Source organism: Lissotriton helveticus, chromosome 5_1, assembly GCF_964261635.1.
Source record: "Lissotriton helveticus chromosome 5_1, aLisHel1.1, whole genome shotgun sequence".
NCBI lineage: Eukaryota > Metazoa > Chordata > Amphibia > Caudata > Salamandridae > Lissotriton > Lissotriton helveticus.
This window is the reverse complement of record NC_136065.1, coordinates 21,239,643-21,261,084: the sequence shown is the minus strand read 5'-3', so window position 1 is coordinate 21,261,084 and position 21,442 is coordinate 21,239,643. Positions and strand designations below refer to the sequence as shown.

At 51.3% G+C, this 21,442-nt stretch overlaps 1 protein-coding gene across 5 annotated transcripts in view; it reads left to right on the top strand.

Moving 5' to 3' along the window:
• The window catches only part of DAXX (death domain associated protein), a 1,076,799-nt gene that overhangs the window by 886,893 nt on the left and 168,464 nt on the right, over nucleotides 1-21,442 (top strand). For all 5 annotated transcript variants that reach the window (XM_078641632.1, XM_078641631.1, XM_078641633.1 and 2 more), the window contains one exon: nucleotides 14,380-14,536. In XM_078641632.1, coding sequence (XP_078497758.1) covers nucleotides 14,380-14,536 — 157 coding nt within the window. The remainder of the gene's footprint in view (nucleotides 1-14,379; nucleotides 14,537-21,442) is intronic.

Genomic DNA, 21,442 nt, shown 5'->3' with positions numbered 1-21,442 from the left:
ACCAAACTCAGCAAGAGTCAACAGCATGCAAGTGTTGATTCAAAAATTCAGGCCACAACACTCACTCCCAGTGCAGGTGTTCATGCAACTAATAGGCATGATGGCCTCCTGCATCTTTATAGTCCCTCACGCGAGGCTACACATGCGTCCGCTTCAGGAATGCTTGGCACACCAGTGGAACCAGGCTCAAGGACAGCTAAAAGACCTAGTGTTGGTGACCGGTCGTGCATACAACTCTCTGCATTGGTGGAACACACAAAACCTTTGCAGGGGACGACCGTTCCAAGAGCCGGTACCACAGGTAGTGCTAACAGCGGACTCATCTCTCCAGGGCTGGGAAGCTCATGTCCTCCATTATACTGTGCAGGGACTGTGGACTCCACAGCAGCAAAGGTTGCACATCAACCTACTAGAACTGAGGGCAATCTTCTTGGCAATGAAGGCATTCAAGTTGCATCTCTGCAACAAAGTCGTGCTGATCCGGACGGACAACATGACTGCGATGTATTACATTCAGAAGCAGGGAGGGACACACTCTCCACAGTTGTCACACCTAGCACAGTGCATGTGGAAGTGGGCCATTCAAAGGAACATGTTCCTCATGGCGGAACACCTCCCAGGCAGGGACAACCAGATGGCGGACCTGCTCAGCAGACACAGCCATCAGATGCACGAGTGGGAGATACATCCCTCGGTGCTACAACCATATTTCCAGCAGTGGGGTCATCCAGAGATAGACCTATTCGCCACACAAGAAAACTCAAAATGCCGCACCTTCTCCGCCAGGTTCCCACACCCGCAGTCTCAGGGCAATGCGATATGGATGAACTGGTCGAACAGATTTGCGTACGCTTTTCCTCCAGCACCACTGTAGGAGAGTAGGGTCTGCAATCCTATGATCACCCAGATTTTTGCTTTTTGCTGCACTGGTTTACGACTTTCCCTGGCTGTGGGCCTGCTAATCAGACCCACAGCCTAGCTGTTCTCTCTATCCAAATTGTACTCAGGTACTGAATTGGCACTGGGCCCTCTCCAAGTCCCTGTACCCAGGGCTGAGGTGCACCCAGAAGTCTCCCAGGGGCTGAGGCATGTATTGTGCCACCCCTGGATTGACTAACTAAAACTGACACAACTGGCTGCACGACAGCTGGGGCAAGGTGGTGTACTCACCCTTTGCTTTAGATATAGTATACCTATATCTAACCCTAAAATGGACACACAGATCTCCTATCAGTCACTCCTATGGCAGGCCTTAACAATCCTGAAGGCAGAGTGCTTGGAATCGTGTGAGATGGTGCTCTGGCATGAGCTGGGCCTGTCTGCGGCTTTCGGGATCCATCCCTTAGCCGTTTCCATGATATCGCATACCATATACTCTTAAGTGCATTATAATCCTCGCGGTTATGTGCCAACTCTGGTATCGCTTTATCAAAACATGTCGAGTAAGGTGTCATACGAATTGGAATACTAACCCCTCGCCAATTCTGGCGACGGGGTTAGCATTCCACCCTTCTAGAGGGACACGACATGCATGTAACCTATAACCCGGTTAAAAGTCAGACAGAGCCTTAGCATCCACAAAATGGATGCTGCCACCGAGACACAAGTCTGCCCTCCTGCTGCTGGGAGTCCTCCCAGGGCAGGAGATAAGGACAAAGGGTTTCCTGCCAGGGGCGGTGCCAGCACCGTCCCAGACAGGGTTTTGTGTATTGTAGGTAGGCAGGGCTTTAGAGGAAGGTGACTGCAAGTGGCACCCCGGTGCTCACTGTGCATAGGCTGGCTGGAACCAGTTCCAGGGTCACTCCAGACCCTGTGCTGGGGAAAAGCCCGCCAAGGAAGTGGGTGTAACCACCCCCCTCCTAGTCCCACCCATAGGGCAGGACTTAGTCGCGTGCCAGCCCCTTTTTACAGGATAAAGGTAGAGACTGGCCCCCTTCCAAATCAGATCATCTTTGAATCCTGAAACTACTTTCTGCGAAAGGAACTCAAGACTTCTTCCTAAGATTTCTCCCTTGTGACTAAGGAGTAGTCACCCTGCATCCGCAGGCACCATCTAAGAACACTGCGGCCTGCTGCAAGTCCTTCCTCCGGAATCCGACTGCCCAGCTCGACGAGAACCGGCTTCCCTGGCACCTCTGACCTCTACCCACCTCTACAGCCCAGCTGAGAACCGTGGGTGCGACGAGACCTCAAGGGACCGGCCATCTGCAAGACTGCACGACTTCTTTCCAGCAAGCCCGCCGAGTGAATTCCTGGTGAGTGCTTTGGGGTCCGAGAAGCCCCCACCCTGAGCAGCTCCAGCACCGAAGAGCAGCCCCCCAGCATCTCCACGATCTGCGTGGGGCCCTTCTGCTTTTTACTGCTCACCGCGTTGTTTGGCTACTAGCCCGCTGGCTTGTGGCCTTCCTGACGACGCCCGACGACATTTCTACTGCTGGTCTGGTTGCTCCAGACTGGCCCTTGCTTCCCTCCATCGGAGAAGTACCCTGGACCCTCCTGGTCCACTCAAGACGCCATTTTAGGTCCACCGCGTGGGCCTTGCATTTGCCAAGACTTGTTGCCCAATCCTGGGTCCAGCGACGTCGACAGCAAGAACCTTCGTGGGACAGCTCGCACCTCCATCCTGGTCGCCGACAACGCCTCCTGGTCCGAGAGACTGCAGAGCCCAGCAGCGCCCACTCACCTGACTGCGGTGACTTCGCCCGGTGCCATCCTGGTGCCCACTTAATCACTGGCTAGTGATTCAAGAACTTGGTCCCCTCTGCTTTCAGGTTTTCTTCTCCCTTGATCCAGGCTTGGATCCATCGAACTTTCCTTCACTGGTCGCCTGCCAGCAACTTCTTCCTTCCAGGCTCCTGGTCCGGCAACGAGATCCCCGATGTCTTTTCAGACCTATGCAGCTGCAGCCCCTGGGCTAGGTAACTTCGGCACTTCGGTGTCCCAGCATAGCCTCACTATCCTAGGGTCAGGATCCACTGTCGTTTTCTTCCTACCAGGTCGGGTTCGCCCGTGAACACTAACTTTGCATTTACTAGCTCCCATAGACTTTGTCCCGCATCCCGCGTGAGAGTGCACACTCTGCACCCGAGTCCCCTGGGCCTCCTAGCAGTAATCTAACGATTCCCTAGTCAAGTCCTAGCGATTCCAAAGCCTATTAGTACTGTACTTACCTGCTAGTAATTACGCATTCCACTTTTTAAGTATATGGTTTTTCGTGCCCCTCGGGCATTTGTGTATAACGTGCTAACTTAAGTATTTTCGTAAGAGTTTTGTTGTGTGCCTAGCACCCTGTCCTCATAAAGAGTACAGGGTTGTTGTGATTCTAATAAATACACTGTTTATTTTCATAACACTTGTGTGGTGTCCTTTCACTGGGTGTTCAAGGGGTAATGTGATGGTAAAACAGCTGGCTTAACACGCCCTCTAGAGTCTTAGCCTTAGACTGCTCGTATCCATGCTACTAGGATAGCTGGTCTATAAGGTTGACTTACAACCAATCATCAATAAGGGTTGTTTGGACTGATATATAGTGATCACTAGAATAGTGAACACTGCACATCAGGCCAACTTCTCACAACCACTCATACCGCTGGTAGCACGCAAACTGAGGCAGCACTCCATGACACTCATCCTGGTTGCTCCAACGTGGGCGAGGCAAGCATGGTACACCACGTTCCTAGAACTTTCAGTGGTGCCCCACTAGCGCCTAAAACTCACGCCCAGTCTCCTCACTCAGAGCCATGGAGACATTCAGCACCCAGATCCGCAGCAGTTGTGCCTTGCAATTTGGCTCCTGAGGTCATAGAGTTTGGCTACCTAAACCTGCCTCCTGACTGTATGGACATCATCAAAGAGGCTAGACGACCTACCACCAGGGCCTGCTATGCGGCGAAATGGAAGCGTTTTGTTATCTATTGCTCCAATAATGACATAAATCCACTTGATGCTTCCACGCAAAACATCATATATTATTTGCTGCACCTATACAGGTGTAATCTAGCGTATAGTTCCATCAGGATACATTTAGCTGCAATGGCGGCTTATCTTCAAAATCGACAGCACCTATCCCTTTTCAGGGTACCGGCCATTAAAGCTTTTATGGAGGGACTGAAAAGGGTCATTCCTCCACGACACCCGCCTTCGCCTGTCTGGAACCTCAACATAGTCCTCACCAGGCTCATGGGCCCACTATTTGAACCTCTTCACTCTTGTGGGATACAATTTCTCACATGGAAAGTGGCTTTTCTGGTGGCAATTACGTCGCTACGACGAGTTAGCGAGCTGCAAGCCCTCACTATTCAGGAGCCTTTCATTCAAATTAATGCTAATATGGTTGTGCTGCGCACCAACCCTAAATTTATGCCCAAAGTAGTGTCACAGTTCCACATTAACCAAACTATTGAACTACCTGTATTCTTCCCAAATCCTGATTCAGTGGCAGACAGAGCACTACACACACTAGATGTTAAAAGAGCTCTCCTGTATTACATAGACAGGACTAAAGATTTCAGGAAAATTAAACAACTGTTCGTTGCCTTCTCTCCACAGCACAAGGGCAACCCAATTTCTAAATCAGGTAGAGCCAGATGGATTGTTAAGTGCATCCAGATCTGTTATCAAAAAGCTAAACGCACGTTCACAGTTCCCCCAAGAGCGCATTCCACACGCAAGTTGGGGGCATCCATGGCTTTCCTAGGTAACATTCCTCGTGAGGACATATGTAGAGCAGCCACATGGACCACCATACACACATTCACCAAACACTACTGCGTGGATGTACACTCAAAACAGCAAGCTGCTGTAGGTCAGGCTGTTCTCAGAACTCTTTTTCAGACTGCTGCAGCTGGCACGGCAACAGCCTCTAAGGAGGGTACTACTATTTATTCTATGCATAGATATAAATTCAGCAGCCCACATGCCTCAAACGGAATATGCTACTTACGAGTATGCATCTGTTCTTGGCATGTAGGGCTGCTGACATTTATATCGCCCGCCCTCCTCCCTGGTGCCTTTCTCAGCTGTAGCACTCAGACTTATTCTCATGCATGGTCATCACTTACTATATCACACCATCTTTGCCACAATGGCGAAAAACAATCTGAGCATGGAGGGGATGCCCATGCGCACTGTAGTCCAGGGGAGGAGCCACCTATCTCATGATACTTCGAAGGCTCTTCCAGGACAACAATGTGCAATCATCCGGACCCAACACTAGGCTGTGATCTATGCATAGATATAAATGTCAGCAGCCCTACATGCCAAGAACAGATGCATACTGGTAAGTAGCATATTCCTTAACACCTCTAATGGGGATTCTGAATGTATAGGATGCAACTGACCTAACAGAAATAGAGCAACAATTACCCACTCTAGGATACGCATTGGTGAAAAGGGCAATTGCTATCAAATAGGGAGCAGCAGATCGACAATTGACAATAAGATGGGTGGCAGAAATGGACAAATGTATGATTGCTGAAAAAGATGTCTACAAATCCAGGGGCTGTCCTAATAAGTGGGACAAATAATGGGGTGTCTGGAATGCATATAGAGGAGAATTCTGTATTTCACCAACGGTAGAAATGGAAATGTCAAAAAAGGAGGACCGAAGGAATGGAATGATGGACTGAAACACTGTGCACCATAAATGCCGTTTTATAACTGTCTATCTGTAATGGACTATATACTAACGCTATCCTGAATGTGACCACTTTAAATTCAATAAAATTATTAAATTAAAAAAAATAAAGCATGCTGCAATACAGGACTGTCATTTTCAAACACACATTTTCCATTGAAATTTCCACAAAACCTTCCACTAACATACAGTTGTACTGATAAAACTATATAGCATATAGATAAACTGTGGAAATCGGGTTTCAGCTAAAATATTTATCATTTGTTCATCGCCAAGTAAAGTGTTCTGATTGTTTTCATCCTATTAAACGTTTTTTGTTTCCAGTCAGTGTTATAAAAAATGTGCTTCCATAACTACTGAAATATTTAGTTTAATCTTTGTACCGTTCATTTGCTGGCTATTTAAATGTTGTGTTGGGAAAAAATTAAACCTGAAATCATATGGCCTTTCACTTTACAAAATCCTCCAACTTAGCAGTCAGAAAAAGTAAAGTAAACACCAACCTCCAGGATAAGATAAGCAGCAAATTGTGGGAAGACATAGCTGACATTTGATCTTGGTCTCTGAACGCCGAACAAATGTGACAAGATAAAAACAAGATTTAAAAGCTTCTTTATTGCTAATTCGCTTTCTTAGTCAACAGAACATCTGTTCTTTGTCAGCTCGCCACAATGGACCAGTAGGCCCAAAACATAGCTCACCGTGCTAAAATCTGACTCGCCATAAGAAGTGGGTGAGTAGATTTCTCGATTCCTGTATATGAGCTATTTATGCCCCATCAACCTATAGCAAAGCAAAATGATGTATAAAGAAAGCCTCTTCTTCTTTACCCTGCCACACTCCCCTCATGTACAGACTTTTTTCAGTCTGCTGTATCTTTATTGTGCCTCTGGAAAAAAAAAAATATATATAGCCCCTGCCTTCCTTGAGTACTTATGTAACATATTCTAACCATTGTTGAGGATTTTTTTTACACACAGATTAGTAAAGTACAGTCAAGTTACAAAATGGGCAACTAACCTGTCAAAATTCACCGAGATTAGTTACAAGTAAATCCTTCTCATTGTGGATGTTCTGCACTCCCGGCATTTGACCATTGACCAAGTCCCCAAGCTTAGCCTTAATTCTGGGGTTTACACCCATGCATGAGAACCTGTATTATAGGTAAGTAATGTTAGCAGGTATAGCATAGTCCGATGTTTGTAAAAGTTCTTCAGATGATGATCAGACTATGGAAGATTATTGTAGAGTTATACATTTTAAGACAATGCCCGCCTTTGACACCATTTTTTTACAAGTGTTTAAATTTTATTTATTGACCATTGAAGAAAAAATAAAGCACCTTTACATGTTTCCAGGCAGATTTTACTTGTGTGTTTCCCATTGCATATTAAATGGGGACAGCAAAAACATCTTCAGCCCCCACATTTAGGTTTAAAGTATTTTATTAGAGTTTCTGCAACAAGAAAAACAATAATACATACAAAGGAATACAGACATCATGAAAGTATACTGCAAAGACTCTCCCCAAGAACCCCATCAGTATCCGGAGAGGACTAGCCAGGCGAGTGTAGAGCCCCAATAAGAGCGTGAGCGCCATGATGCACTTGTTCCAAAACTAGAACACCCCCCCCAACTCCCACCCCTCCCCATCCCAACTCCCCCCCACCCCCCTGTGCCTGAGCTAATGTCCAGCAACACCCTCACTTCCAGAAAGGAACCCCGTGCCCTCCCCTCCTCCCCCCCCACCCATTAGGAAATCGGGGTGGTCAGCCGCAGCAGTCGGAGATAACGTGGACAGGTGATCTCTTTGAATTCTGATTGCAATAGGACACCAAAAGGCTGCCACAGGTCATCAAATCTGTCTACCTCCCCCGCCACCGTGAGGGACATCTTCTCCATCCCTAGAACATGCCACAACCTGTGTAACCAGCCCGTGGTTGTGGGAAGCGTGGTGGTACGCCAATATATAAGGATGTTCTGGATCGCCGACCCCAGAGCGATCGCTATCTGTCTGCCCCTCCTAGAGCGCAGTGGGTACATCAGGCCATTGGGTAACCCTAGCAAAACATAGGCAGGAAGGCGCGGCAATTCTATGTCAAAGCACTGATCTATATCATCCAGGACCTCCCGCCAATACGGACCCAGCAACGGACAATCCCATAAAATGTGCGAGAGTGTTCCCGTCTGCCCACATTCCCGCCAGCAGGTGTCCTGTATGTGGTGGTTCATGTCGTGCAGCCTCTGAGGCGTATAGTACCAGTACGTAGATATCTTCGTAAAAGTCTCCGTGAGCCCAGTGTGGTAGGCCGAGTGCCGAGCTCGATACGAAATGTCGTCCCATTCCTTGTGACTCAGCGTCCTCCCCAGCTCCCGCTCCCAGCGCGCCCTCCCGGGGCTATAAAAGTGATGGGGGGGGGGGGCTGTAGTAGCCGGTAAAGATCCGAGATAAGCTTGGCGTCGGAGGAACGCGTCGCGAGCCACAGCTCGTATGGGGTAAGTTTCCGATCAGCCAGATCTCGCACCTGCGGCTGTAACGCCCAGTGGCGAACCTGCAGATATCGCATACGCTCCGTCTCGGGCAAGTGGTATTCCCTGCACAAGTCAGTGAACGACACAGCACCCTCCGGGCCATAAATATGAACCAAAGCACAGCACCTGGCCGTCTGCCAGAGCGAAAAAGCTCCAGGCTCTGTTCCGGGCCGGAAGTCAGGATTCCCCGCCAAGGGAGTAAGCGGCGACGGGAAGGTGGTAAGTTCATGTCGAGTGCACACGGCATCCCAAACGCGGAGCGTGGCCTGCGTGACAAAGGACGCATACAGATTGGGGGGCCTGTGACTCCTGCGAAGGAAAGGTATCTCCTGCAGAGTCCTGCCCGCCACCGCCTGATCCTGAAACAGCCAGTGTCTGTCCGACTCCCATTTACTCCATTCAACCAAGTAGCGCAACTGCGCCGCCTGGAAGTACTTGTGTAAGTCCGGGATGCCGAGGCCCCCGGACTCGGGTGCCAGTGTGGAGAGGGCTCTACGGAGTCTAGGTTTACGACCCTGCCAAACAAATCGAGCGATATCAGCCTGAGTCTGTCGTATCCATCCCTTCGGAGGCTGTAAAGGCAAAGCACGGAACAGATACAGCACCTGCGGCAAGAGAGTCATTTTCACTGCAGCAATGCGTCCCAACAGTGATAGCGTACCTTTGCTCCACCGGAGCAACTCTTCCTTCAGTTTGGTCCCTAAGGCCGCATAGTTAGCCGTAACCATGGCAGGCAGGGATGGTGCCAGCAGTACCCCCAGGTATGGGATCAGATCTCTAGACCATTGCAAGGGGAAGCGGTTCTGCAGCTCCAACCTGGTAGCCGAGGCGAGCGAGATGTCAAGGGCCGCCGATTTCTTTATATTCATTTTGAACCCCGCCACAGCCGCAAAAGCGTCCAACTCTGCGAGGCAGGCAGGGAGCGCCTCCTTCGGGTTGTCGAGCATAAAGATCACGTCATCCGCATAGAGGCTGATCGTGTGGATGTAGCCGCCCATCTTGACACCCGTCACTTCTGGGTTACTTCTAATCCTCTGGGCAAAAGGCTCCATGTACAGAGCGAAGAGCAGTGGGGACAGGGGGCACCCCTGCCTAGTACCCCGTTCAATCGCGAATTGGCCCGAATTGCAACCATTGACCCTCACCGTCGCAGTGGGAAACTTGTAACAGTTAAGTATTAGGGTGCGAAACTTCTCGCCCAACCCCAGCTTACAGAGAACCTTCTCGAGGTAGGGCCAATGCACCCGATCGAACGCCTTTTCGGCGTCCACCGAAAGCAGCATATGCTCCCCGGGGATCCGAGAGGTCTTCTCCAGAACGTGGACCACCCGTTTGGTGTTGTCCACTGTCTGCCGGCCCGGTACAAACCCGGCCTGATCCGGATCCACCAACCCCGGCAGATGAGGCGCCAAACGTGCGGCCAGGATCCCGGTGTAAAGCTTAAGGTCTACATTGAGCAGCGAGATCGGTCTATAGGAGGCACATTCGGTGCGGGGCTTTCCCGGTTTGGGAATAACCGACACCGTCGCCCTCAGTAGATCCGGGGGGATGGCCCCAGACTCCGCGAAGGAGTTAAAGAGTCGTGTCAGCAGCGGGGCCAGTTCCAGGCAGAATGTTTTGTAGAAGAGTGGAGTATAACCGTCGGGCCCTGGGGCTTTCCCATGCTTGAGTCGGGAGATAGCCCCAATCACTTCTTCCGGGCGGATATCCCGGTCCAGGTACTCAGCCTGTTCCGGTGTGAGTACCGGGAGGTCGACCGATGTGAGGTAATCAGCCTCTGCCGAGGCCGATGGGGGCTCGCCAGCGTAGAGGTCCGCATAGTATCGGCGGAAGCCTTCCGCTATCTGGTCGTCCTCCGTGACCAACCCGCCTCCGGGGACGGACAGGCCCTCGACCTTCTGGCGTTGGTGTCGTACCCGCAGTTTATTCGCTAGCAACCGGCCGCAACGGTCACCGCCAGTATAGTATGCGTGCTTCAGGCGCAGCGCCGCATATTCCGCCCTGTCCATGTCCAGTGCGGCGAGAAGCTTCCGCGCCGCCTTGAGCCGCCTCCAGACTCTGGGGGCCCCTGTCCTTTGGTGTACCTGTTCTAGCTCTCGAACCGTACCTGTAAGTTCGTCCCTCTTCCGCTGTCTATCCCTGTTCTCCGCCGAGGAGATGGAAATGAACTCTCCCCGCAGCACCGCCTTCAGGGCTGACCACTGCGTCGCCCGGGTGGTATCGTCGTTCTCGTTGTGCTCCCGGAACCCAGCAATTGCGGCCCGGATCCGCGACAGTACCTCCCGTCGGTGTAACAGAGTGTCTCGGAGGCGCCAGACCCCGCGTCTCGGGGATATCGGCGGCAACTGGAAGCATCCCGACACCGGAGCATGGTCCGACAACGTGAGGACCCCTATGTCAGATGCCGTCGCAAGTGCGGCCAACGGCCCCGTCACCAGGAGGTAGTCCAGCCTGGCGTAAGTCCTATGTGCGTGGGAGTAATAGGAATAGGCCCTCGAGGCGGGATGTAATTGTCTCCAAAGATCGTGCATGTCAAGGTCTCCTAAGTGTGAGGCACTAAGCTGTGAAATTTCCCCAGTCTGTGGATGGCGCTGCGCGGATCTGTCTAAAGATGAATTGAAGACCATATTCAGGTCACCACCAATGAGTATATGCCTATCTGGGGTAGTCGCAATGTCGGCTAGAGCAGACTGCAGAAACAAGTCCTGGCGATCATTAGTACTATACACAGAACCCACCGTGAAAGGGAAACCCCCTAACCTAAATCTGTATGCCAGGAGCCTCCCCTTCTGCTCCGCCACCTTGTGCAGTACCTCCCCCCTGAACTTCCCAGACACCAAGATAGCAACCCCTGCCGTTTTAGTAGTCCCAGAGGAAAAAAGCTGAACCGGGAACTTCGGGGACCGCAACCTGGGACAGTCCCGGGCCAGGAGATGCGTTTCTTGTAAAAGGCAGATATCCGCCTGGGTGCTCTCAAGAAGGGATAGTATCGCCCTGCGCTTGACCGGGTTATTCAAACCCTTCACATTAAGGGTAACGATCTTCAGGGCCATGAGTAAACAAAGGAGAAAGAGCTGCAATGGGGCCCGGAGACACGGGAAACACCCCGCCAGGCGGGGAGGCGGAGCGGGGCAGGCGCAGGAGCGAGCCACGGTGAAAGAACCAAAGGGGAGGCGACATGTGAACCTGAAGTAGCAGGGGCCCAGGGCGAACACAACAGAAGGCCAGCACCACCCCTCCCCCCCTCTCCCAGCGCAGGAAGAACACAGCAACAACAGCACCCTGAAACCAGAGAGCCCGCCCAGCACACCATCAGAATCCCCTCCCGAACAGATACCTCCCCACTCAAGAAAGGCAACATGAGGGCACAAAAAGCACAGCAGAAGGCAAATGAGGCACATCCCAAATCCCGAACCCTCCCCCCCCCAACACCCCAAACAACCCTCAAACTCCCCAACTCCCCATCTCTCCATCTCTCTTCCACCCCCTCACACAGAACCCTCCCTACTCTCCCCAACATCAACCTTAATGGTTTGAAAAACCCCATTGTCCCAGTCCAGCCCCTAACGGGCAAGTCTGTGGTAAAGTGTCCGAGTGGACGTCCAGCCACCATCCATGCCCCCCCAGAGCCCCCCACCCCCCCGGAACCCTCAAACCTGCAGTGCCAGTAAAGCCAAGATGATCTCCCCCAAGACGATGCTCAAGCCGTCAAGGCCACGTCATTGGACGACGTGGAGCCGGATACCTCCCGAATGGCGCTGTCCATTTCCGCTCTGACCGTAGGAGAGTCCGGTCGAGAAGGCTGAGGCGTGGTCCGGCGCCGTCGGACTGTCTGCCAGCCCCCTCTAGAATTGCGGCGGCGTGGCGTCGGGACATCTTCCTCAGTAGCGGTGATTCCTAGCACCCCACACGTGTCCTGAAGGGATCTCAGTTGGTGCAGTGTCCCGTTCCAGCGGAAAATAAGCCTGAAGGGGTGGCCCCAGGAGTATTGCGTGTCATGCTCTCGTAGAAAGTCCGTGGCAATTTTGAAGGATTTGCGTTTCTGCAACGTAATCGTGGACAGATCATGAAACAACGCAATCTGGTGACCCCTGAAGCTCAACGGTTGTTTCTGACGGGCCTCGCGGAGGATACGCTCCTTCAGAGGGAAATCCGGGAGAAAGGCCAATATATCTGGGGGTGGTGCCGAGGCCCTACGCGGGAGGCCCACTCTATGCGCCCTGTCAATCCTCACCGGAAAGTCAGCCGCTTCGCCCAGGACATCCCGGAACAGGTCTCGTAGGTAGGCTGTGACGTCCTCCCCCTCCTCTTTGGACGGAACGCCCCTGACCCTGATGTTGTTGCGCCTTGACCGATTCTCAAGGTCCTCGGCGTGGGCCTGGAGGTCGATCTGCTGGTCCCGAAGCCGCAGCACTTCCTGTTGTAGGTTCGTGATCTCCTCGTCCCTGGATTGATTAGCGTCCTCCATGGTGGCGACCCGCTCACCAAGCGAATCAACTTCCCTCCTCACTTCTCGGACCTCGCCCGCCACCTCCTGCTTCAGGGTTTGAAAATCCTCCCTGAGTGTGCTAAACAGCGACTCCAGAAAAGACCTGGTGACCGGGGGCTCACCCCCCTCTGCCCCACGAGATCCGGACGAGGGGCTCGGCGTCGGCTGGGATCTGTCCTGTCTCGGGGCTCCCCTGCCCAACATCTCGGGTAAGGTACGCTCACCTTTCTTGCCTCCCCTGTTACCTGACATCGCAGAGGCGGCGGTGCGTCGCAGGGAGAGGGCCCGCGAACCACGTGGGCTCCCGCAGCAAGTCGGTCCAGTGCAGATCCGGGGCTCCTAGGCAGCGCCCCAAAGCTCCCCGACAGTCTGGATGAGAGATGAGCACGACCAGCACTCCACTGCAACACTCTCTTAGTGCGTCCCTGCTTCCCAGGAGCGGGTCACCACCCTGTCTTCAGGCTCCCGGCCGTGTCGCTGCTCCACCGCAGCCTTCCAGGTAGGCACCGCCGCCCCATGAGACCCTGCGCCGGGCAAGCCACACTCCGTCCAGCACCCTCCGGCCAATCAAACTCCTGCAGGGCCCCAGGCGCAGCACGCGGGCCCAGCAAGCCCACTGGGGGACGAGGGTCGGTAGTACAAGCCCGAGGGGCACAGGCCCGGCGGTGGGCAGGGTCACCGAAGTTCGTTGGCGCCCTCCGCCCGAGCCCCGCGTGTGTGCCCCTCAATGCAGCCACCAGATCAGTCTCACCGGTCACAGGCAGGCATAGGCGTCCCACCGGGGTCCACGCCGGGCCGCTCCAGAGCCGGGGCCCGCAAAGGAAGTCCACCTGCGTCTCCGGCCCGCTAGGCCTCCAGGCTCCGCAAATCCCCGGGTCCGCGCAGCGCTCCTCCCCGACTCCTCTCACCACCAGGGGCGGATGGCGCCGCACCGCCAAGGGCCAAGGCCGCCGGCTCTTCACGCCAGGGAGCACCGGCGCCGCCGGGGGTGGGCTCGACCGCGCCTCCGCTGGTCAGCAGGCCCGGGAACGCTCCACCTCACCGGGGTGCCGCGGGTCAGCCGCTCTCCCTCCGCCCGGCCTCGTTCAGGCCGCGATGTCCGCCCGCCTCAGGGGCCCGCTCTGCGCGGCGTCGATCTCCGCGTCTGTGCCTCCGGGTGCTCCCCAACCGCTCACACCTGGCTCCCGGCCGCTTCTGCTCCCCTCTCCGCTAGATCTGGGGGAGATCAGCAGCGCAGGATGGATCAAGGGCTCCGGGGACTCAGGAGCTCACGGAAGGAGCGACCGGTCAGCCCGCCATCTTGGCCACGCCCCCCCAGCCCCCACATTTAAAGCCCTTCAACATCATGTAGCGAAGCAGTGTGGGTATCTTTGGGACATATTTGGTCTGGAACTGTTCACCTAGGAAATGTCAGCTGGCAGGACCATTGGTAGCTTTAAGCGTAAAATAAATTCCAGGAAAAACACTGGAAGGGACAAAATTGATAAACTCGCAGTTCCTCTTTTACTGTAGTCTTCCCATAACAGTGGAATAGGGAGAAGTAGTGACACTATCTCTTATAGTGATTTATTAACCACATTTCACTGTACAAATATCTTTGAAAGAGAATGTCTTGCTATTTACACCAAGAGTAAGATACGCTCTGCCTAAAAGAACCTGTTAGTATGAAGGTAGTTGTTTAACTATAACTTGAAAATGCTCAACAATTTTATGACCTTTTTAGGGATCTCCGGTCTCCACTTCCATTGATCAAGAATCCAATGAGGAAGAGGAAGAGGAAGAGGATGAGGATGAAGATGAAGACGAGTCCTCGGACACAGATATCGAGGAAGAGTTGCAGAAATGTGAAGACTTGTCCGAGCCTGAGGAGGAGGCTCTAGGTAAGTCTGAAACCTAGACTGTAAGGTTGTAGGGACGTACTATTGACAGTATTGCAGGTAGGACATCTGAATAGGTAAAGAGTTCATCTGTGCTCCACGTGCTAGCAGTTCTGTCATGTGCTCTTTCTTAACTTCACAATATTATGTCACCATGGGTTTTCACATCTAGGAGTATGATGGTCAACACTGATGGATTCATCAAGGGCTGAGGCATATTCCTACCTACACAGGTGTAGCCCAAGTGCCCTGCTTGCCTGCTGCTCCTCCTCTTCCTATTTCTTTCCCTTCTTTAGAAAAATCATGTTCGAGGCATGTGAGCTGGTGATCACATGCTTTGCATAGCCTGCCATCGCCTGCCATCTAGTGTTGGGTCCGGATGTTTGCACTTAATTTTTTGTTTGAAGAAGACTTATCCAGTCACGAGGTAGGTGACTCCTCCTTTTGGTGATAGTACGCATGGGCATCGGCTCCATTGTTAGATTGTTTCTGCCATCGGGTTCGGATGTGAATTGCTGCGCTCTAGTTCGGGACTGTTTCTCGGGTTCCTTCCGACGCGCAATCCACTACCCTCGACGGTATTGTTTCTCGATCGCGTTTCCCATTCCCCGCATATTGTTTCGACTCAAAGACCTTCGATCGGAAAACTCGTGTAGGGCTGTTGGGCCTAACCGTGCCGGCTTGCTAGCAGTTGATGGAAGGGACTCCATTGAAACTCTGTCCCTGGTGTCGCGCCAAATTTCCGCGCGCCGAACGGCACAAAGTGTGCAACCTCCATCTATTCCCGGAACACGACGAGAAAGACTGTGACGCTTCGTGACTGTCTGGCTTGACATCACAAGGTGCAACATCAAGGCGGCTCCCCGTACCTGATATCATCGGCGAAGATTCTGATCGCGCAGAACTACAAGCTCAAGGAACCGAGGAAGCAGAACACATCTCCATGTCCGAGGCCGACTTCGACATGAAAGAAGAGAAGCAAGTTACACCGGTTCAGCGTACTGTGAGTACAGAACCCCTCTTGCCCCAACAACACAAGACCAAAAAGGCTCCAGTGCTTCCTCTACCTGCGGGCCAAGGTCACCACTGAAGTTTTGAGCGCCCTACCCTCGGGCGTGGTGCCGAGACACAAAGAGAAGCCTTCCGCTCTGGCTCGAGTCGGTCCCCAGGCCAGCACCGAACCAAAATCCTCGGCATCGAAATCAAAGCATGTCGTGGTCCACATCCCACCTTTATCAAAGACAAAATCTACGGAGCCCGAGGGTTCAGAGCCGAAACGTTTGATGGCGAGCACAGACAAAAAGACTCCACCAAAAGAGCCTTGATTCGACGTTCCACCTTCGGATTTGAAAGAGTTGGTTATACATCCAGACACTGGAAATATCTATGCCAAACTGCCTGAAAAAAGGAAGATGGACCAACAGGAAGAGTACCACATTCCTTTGAAGAGGAAAAGTGTGGGTACTAACCCTTCACCACCTTATATCCACCTCCTTCACCCACTGATCCCAACTTACTCATCACACCCACAAATTGACCACCACCACTATCACCAGATCCACAAGATAAAGGGGATGAGGATTAGGATAGTCCACAGGATATTGACCCATGGGAGGACTATGACACTGACCCACCCAGGGATAATGACCCGGACTTCTATCCGTCCAGACCCTCATAACCCGACGACAATATAGGATACATTGAGCTACTTAACAGGGCTGCTCATTATCATGGGGTGGAACTGCATAAGGAGGCTTTAGAGTAGGATTTCTAATTGGAGACCCTAAGTTTGTCTCAAACAACGACCCATACACTGCCAATGCTTATGGGGATGCTTAAACGTGCAGAGGAGGTTTTTAAAGATCCTGTAAGGGCAAGAATCATCACGCCTAGGGTTGAGAAAAAATATATAAACTTGCACCTACTGAGCTTGCCTACATCAAGAGTCAGCTGCCCTTAGACTCTCAGGTGGTTTCCAATGCTTTCAAGAGAGCTAACTCACAGACCACAGGTGAGGCCGATCCTCCTGATAAGGAGTTAAAGTTAATTGATGCCTCTGGCAAAAGGGTAGCGTCATAAGCGGGAAACCCCCTGTGATTCTGGGCAAATCACTTAATCTCCCCGTGCCTAAAAATGAATGTGTGTCCGTCCTCATGTAACGTAACTGGTGCTATGTAAAGCGCTCTGATAACTGATTCGGTTCGGTTCTAGTTCGCGCTATATAAAACTCTGCAAAAAAAAAAGAAAAAAAAAAAATCATTGGCGCATTGCTAATGCTCAGGCTTTGTTAGCCAGCTATGATAGGGCTCATTATGATGAGTTAGAAAAGCTCATGCAATTTCTGCCTGATTAACAGAAATCTAAGGCTAATGATCTTATTCAGGTGGGCAAACTAATCACGAATACCTCCAACAAGTGCGCCCTAGAAGCAGCATATACAGCGGCGCTCACAGTTAACACTAGTGTACTGCTAAGCAGGCATGCTTGGTTGAGAATTTCTGGTGTCAAACCTGAGGTGCAGGCCTGTATTCTCAACCAGCCGTTTGACAAAGAACCCCTCTTTGGTCCAGCAGTTGACACCTCCCTGGAAAAAATGAAAAAGGATACTGAGGTCGCAAAGTCCATGGGTGCTTTGCAATTGCCTACAAATAGGAGTTCCTTTCGTTGCTCCTTTTACAGGGATGGGTCCAAGAATATTACCACAGAAAATCCCTCCTCCTCTTACAAGGGCAACAACTAATCACCCTCATCAGGAGGCTATTTCAGAGGAGGTTTTAGAGGAAACAATGGTAAGGGAAGAGGCAGAGGCAACTCCACAAGCACTTCCCCCACAAATAACAAGCAGTGACTTCCTTCCACTACCCCGATCATTCCACTCCTGTTGGGGGGACGTCGCTCCCAATTTTTCCCTGTCTGGAACATGAATCAGCTCAGACAAATGGGTTCTACAAATTATCCAATATGGTTACTGCCTGGAACTTAAGAGACACTCTCCAGATATTCTTCCAAGATCACAGGCAAAGTCACAAGAACATCTCACCCTTCTAAAGCAAGAGGTTCTGTCTCTGTTAGAAAAAGAAGCTATGGAACCAGTCTCATTAAAACATCAAGGGGCTGGTGTATACTCCGTGTACTCCTTAATTCCCAAGAAGGACGGCTCTCTCAGCCTATACTAGGCCTCAGAGAACTAAATCTATACATTCAGTGGGATCACTTTCACATGGTCACACTCCCAACAAGTGCTCCCGCTCCTTCAACAAGGCGACTTGACTTAAAGGACGCCCATTTCCATATCCCAATACACCCTGCTCACAGCAAATACCTCATGTTCGTATAGCAGGCCAGCATTATCAGTTCTAGGTGCTCCCATTTGGAGTAACTACCGCACACAGGGTTTTCACCAAAGGCCTGGCAGTAGTCGCAGCTCATCTACGAAGACAACATATTCACGTCTTCCCCTTTTTGGACAAATGGCTCATGAAAGCCAGCTCGTCACACTCACAAAACAGTGCAGTTGCTCCTCGATTTTGGATTCACAGTTAGGATAGGTTACGTACCTGTAATCCTAGTTCTCTTCCAGCTGTATCCTCATCAAAGTCATAAGCACTTGAATATTCCCGCCCATGCGCGAGGACCCCTGAAAATATAAAAAAATACGTGAAAACATATATACAGCTCTAAATATGTTCCAGAGAAACGCAATGAAACTGGCACTGTGCCTTTAAGGCAGCCGGGACTCCTAGCTTCCCACCATTCCTCAGGAGTGACAGTTAAGTCAGTTCTTTGCGGAGACCCGGAGGTCAGGGCACAAAGAGATTACACTTTTTGGATCATTTGCCCGGGGAGGCGGAATGGTTGCTTATGACTTTGATGAGGATACCCCTGAAAGAGAACTTGGATTACAGGTAAGTAACTTATCCTACTCTTCCAAGAGATCCTCATCAATAGTCATAAGCACTTGAATCAAGTAGCAAGACCAATCCCTTCTTCCTGCGGGCAAATGAGAATCATAAAACAGGCAGATCACATCCAGGAATACCAATTCCAGCAAACTTAGCATTGGAATAAATTTTGCAAGGAGCCTTGGCCTACTTGGGTATCTGCTCAGGAGTCAGAATCGAGACAGTAGTGTCTCGTGAACGTGTACTGATTTCCAAGTTGCTGCACTGCAAATCTCGGCCGTCGGTACATTATGTAGAAAAGCTATCATAGCTGCTTTTCCCCAAGTGGAGTGAGCTTTGGGAGAAACCAGTAGGGGTTTGTTTGCCAATTGATACCCCAGATTAATGCAGGACACTAGCCATCTGGAGATGGAACGCTTGGAGGCTGGGAAACCTGTCCTGATGGCACCATAGTTTAGAAGCAATTGATCAGACTTTCTGATGGACTTTGTTTTATCTAAATGGAATTTGAGAACCCTTTTAAGGTCTAGGGAATGAAGAGAGCTTTCTGCTGGTGTAGCAGGATTGGGAAAAAAAGAGGGTTGAGAAATTGTTTGACATAAAAATCAGACACCACCTTCGAAAGGAAAGTGGGGTGAGTCCTCAAAACCACTCTTGTGGTGGAAAACCGTGTTCTGCTCTTTGGAACAGAGTGCTTGGATTTTTCACTTACTAAAAAGGCGACTTTCCATGTAAGGTGCTGCAGTGTGACCTTATGAATGGGTTCAAAAGAAAGACCCATCAGTTTTGACAGAACCAGATTCAATGCCCAAGGAGGTTGGACAGTGGGGAATACTTTCTTCAAACCTTGAAGGAAATCCTTGACCACCTGGAGCTGAAAGAAAGAAGGTTGGTCAGGTGACTTTCTGTAGGCTGTAATGGGCGCCAAGTGAACTTTTATGGAGGTATACTTTAAACCTGATTTGGCCAAATGTAGAAGATGAGGCAAGATTACCTCCTCTTGTCCACTAGTATGGTGAAAATCATTACGCATACACCACAAGTAAAATCTGACATTTAAAAGAGTAGGATTTTCTAGTGGACAGTGTTTTTGACTCCTTCAAAATGTTTATACAGTCCTGAGGGAGATTCAGGTGTCCATATTGCAGGACCTCAGGAGCCATGCTGCCAAGTTCCGTGAGGGAAGGTTGGGATGAAGGATCTTCCCGTTCATTTTGGTTAGAAGGTCCGGTCTGCACTGAAGCGTCCTGTGTGGACACATTGAAATCTGGTACAGGTCCGGATATCACCATTGACTAGGCCAGTCCGGTGCTATTAGGATAATTTTCATCCAGGAGCAAATGAGCTTGGTTACCACCTTCAGAACAAGAGGGAGGGGCCGAAAAGCGTACGCAATTGTCCGGACCAGTCGATCAAAAGGGCATTCCCTCTCGATCCTGGTAGGTAAAATCTTGACGCGAAGGCGTGGCATTTTTTGTTTAGTTCGTCTGCAAAGAGGTCGATGGATGGATGAACCCATTGATGAAAATGTCCGCCACCACTTTGTCATTTAGCACCTAGTCTTTCTGCTCTTGGAAGTATCGACTAAGATTCCGCCTGCAAGTTCTGTTCTCCTGGCAGATGGACTGCTATGATTGAGAGATGTCTAGCCAGAAGCCAGTGCCAAATCGCCTGAGATTCCAGGGACAGTGGGCGAGAGTGAGATTCACCCTGTTTGTTTAGGTAATACATGGTGGTTGTGTTTTCCGTTTGTATTAACACTTTGCATGCTCATGACGAGCTGAGCTCGTCATGAGGCACGAAGCTCCGGTGCTCATGACGAGCTTAGCTCGTCATGAGCCGTGGAACGCTCGCATGCGGGCATAATTCACCTGCTGTGCTGAGCGTTCCACGGGAACCGGTGCACCTGTGACGAGCTGAGCTCGTCATGAGCATGCGGGTGCTGTGCGCGCCCCCTCCCCCCAAGCACAGCCGGGGAATTAACCGCCGCAGCGAAGGGGTTAATATCGACTTGGATTGAATCGATGGATGGATGGAATGATTTGAGAGCTAAATGAACTGCCCACAGTTCCAGCATGTTTATATGATAGGTTTGTACTTTACTCTACCACTTGCCCTGAGTCTGTAGACAACCCATGTGTGCCCCCTCAGGGCTCGATAAATGTACTCGACCGCTCGCAAATGCGAGTGAATTTCTTCAAGGCGAGCCAGTTTTCAGGCCTAATTGACCGGCCTGGCGAGTGATATCTGCCGCTGCAGTGGCAGGTGCTAATTTGTGGGTCGAGTGCAATTGATGTTAGGTCGAGTAGAAAAATCTACTTTTGCAGCGTGAATTTTTCTGGATTCACTATGCTGTGCATATTCCGCAATCTGGTGGTTGGGTCCGGAATCGTAGTCTTTTTTTTTTTTTTTTTTTCCTAGCCCAGGTGGGCGTCGACGTCCCACCATTTGGTGTACCTCCTCCGACGTCGGCATGCTTCCTGCGGAACCTCCCACCCTTGGGCGCGATCTTCAGATTCTTTTTTCCGCCGTTGGGTCTGGATCGTCACGTGAAGCTCCAGAAATTTGAAGGAGAAAAGAAGATAACGCCGAAAATTCTACAGTAAAGACTTGAAAACACTAAGGAGAAGAAGACCATCAAAGCCGGGACGACAAAGGAGAAGAACTATCTCGAGATCTTCGACGTACGATGGGGAATGCGCGCACAGGGGGCCCACTGAGTGCAGTAATGGACAATACAACCTTTAAATTCTGCCGTAACTGCCACCACAAGTACGCGCAGAAGGACCAGCACCCGGTCTGCAACCTCTGCCTGCCGGTCGACCACGGGAGCAAGGACTGCAACGCCTGCTCCGTCTTCACTCCGAAGACACTCCGAATCCGAGAGAAGCAGAGGATAGCTCACCATACGATGCAGGGCAAGGGCAATCGTCTCTGTACGATCTGGGCCTCTCCACCGACGACGAGGACAACATCGCCAAAGGACCAGATATCTCCACGGTCGCAG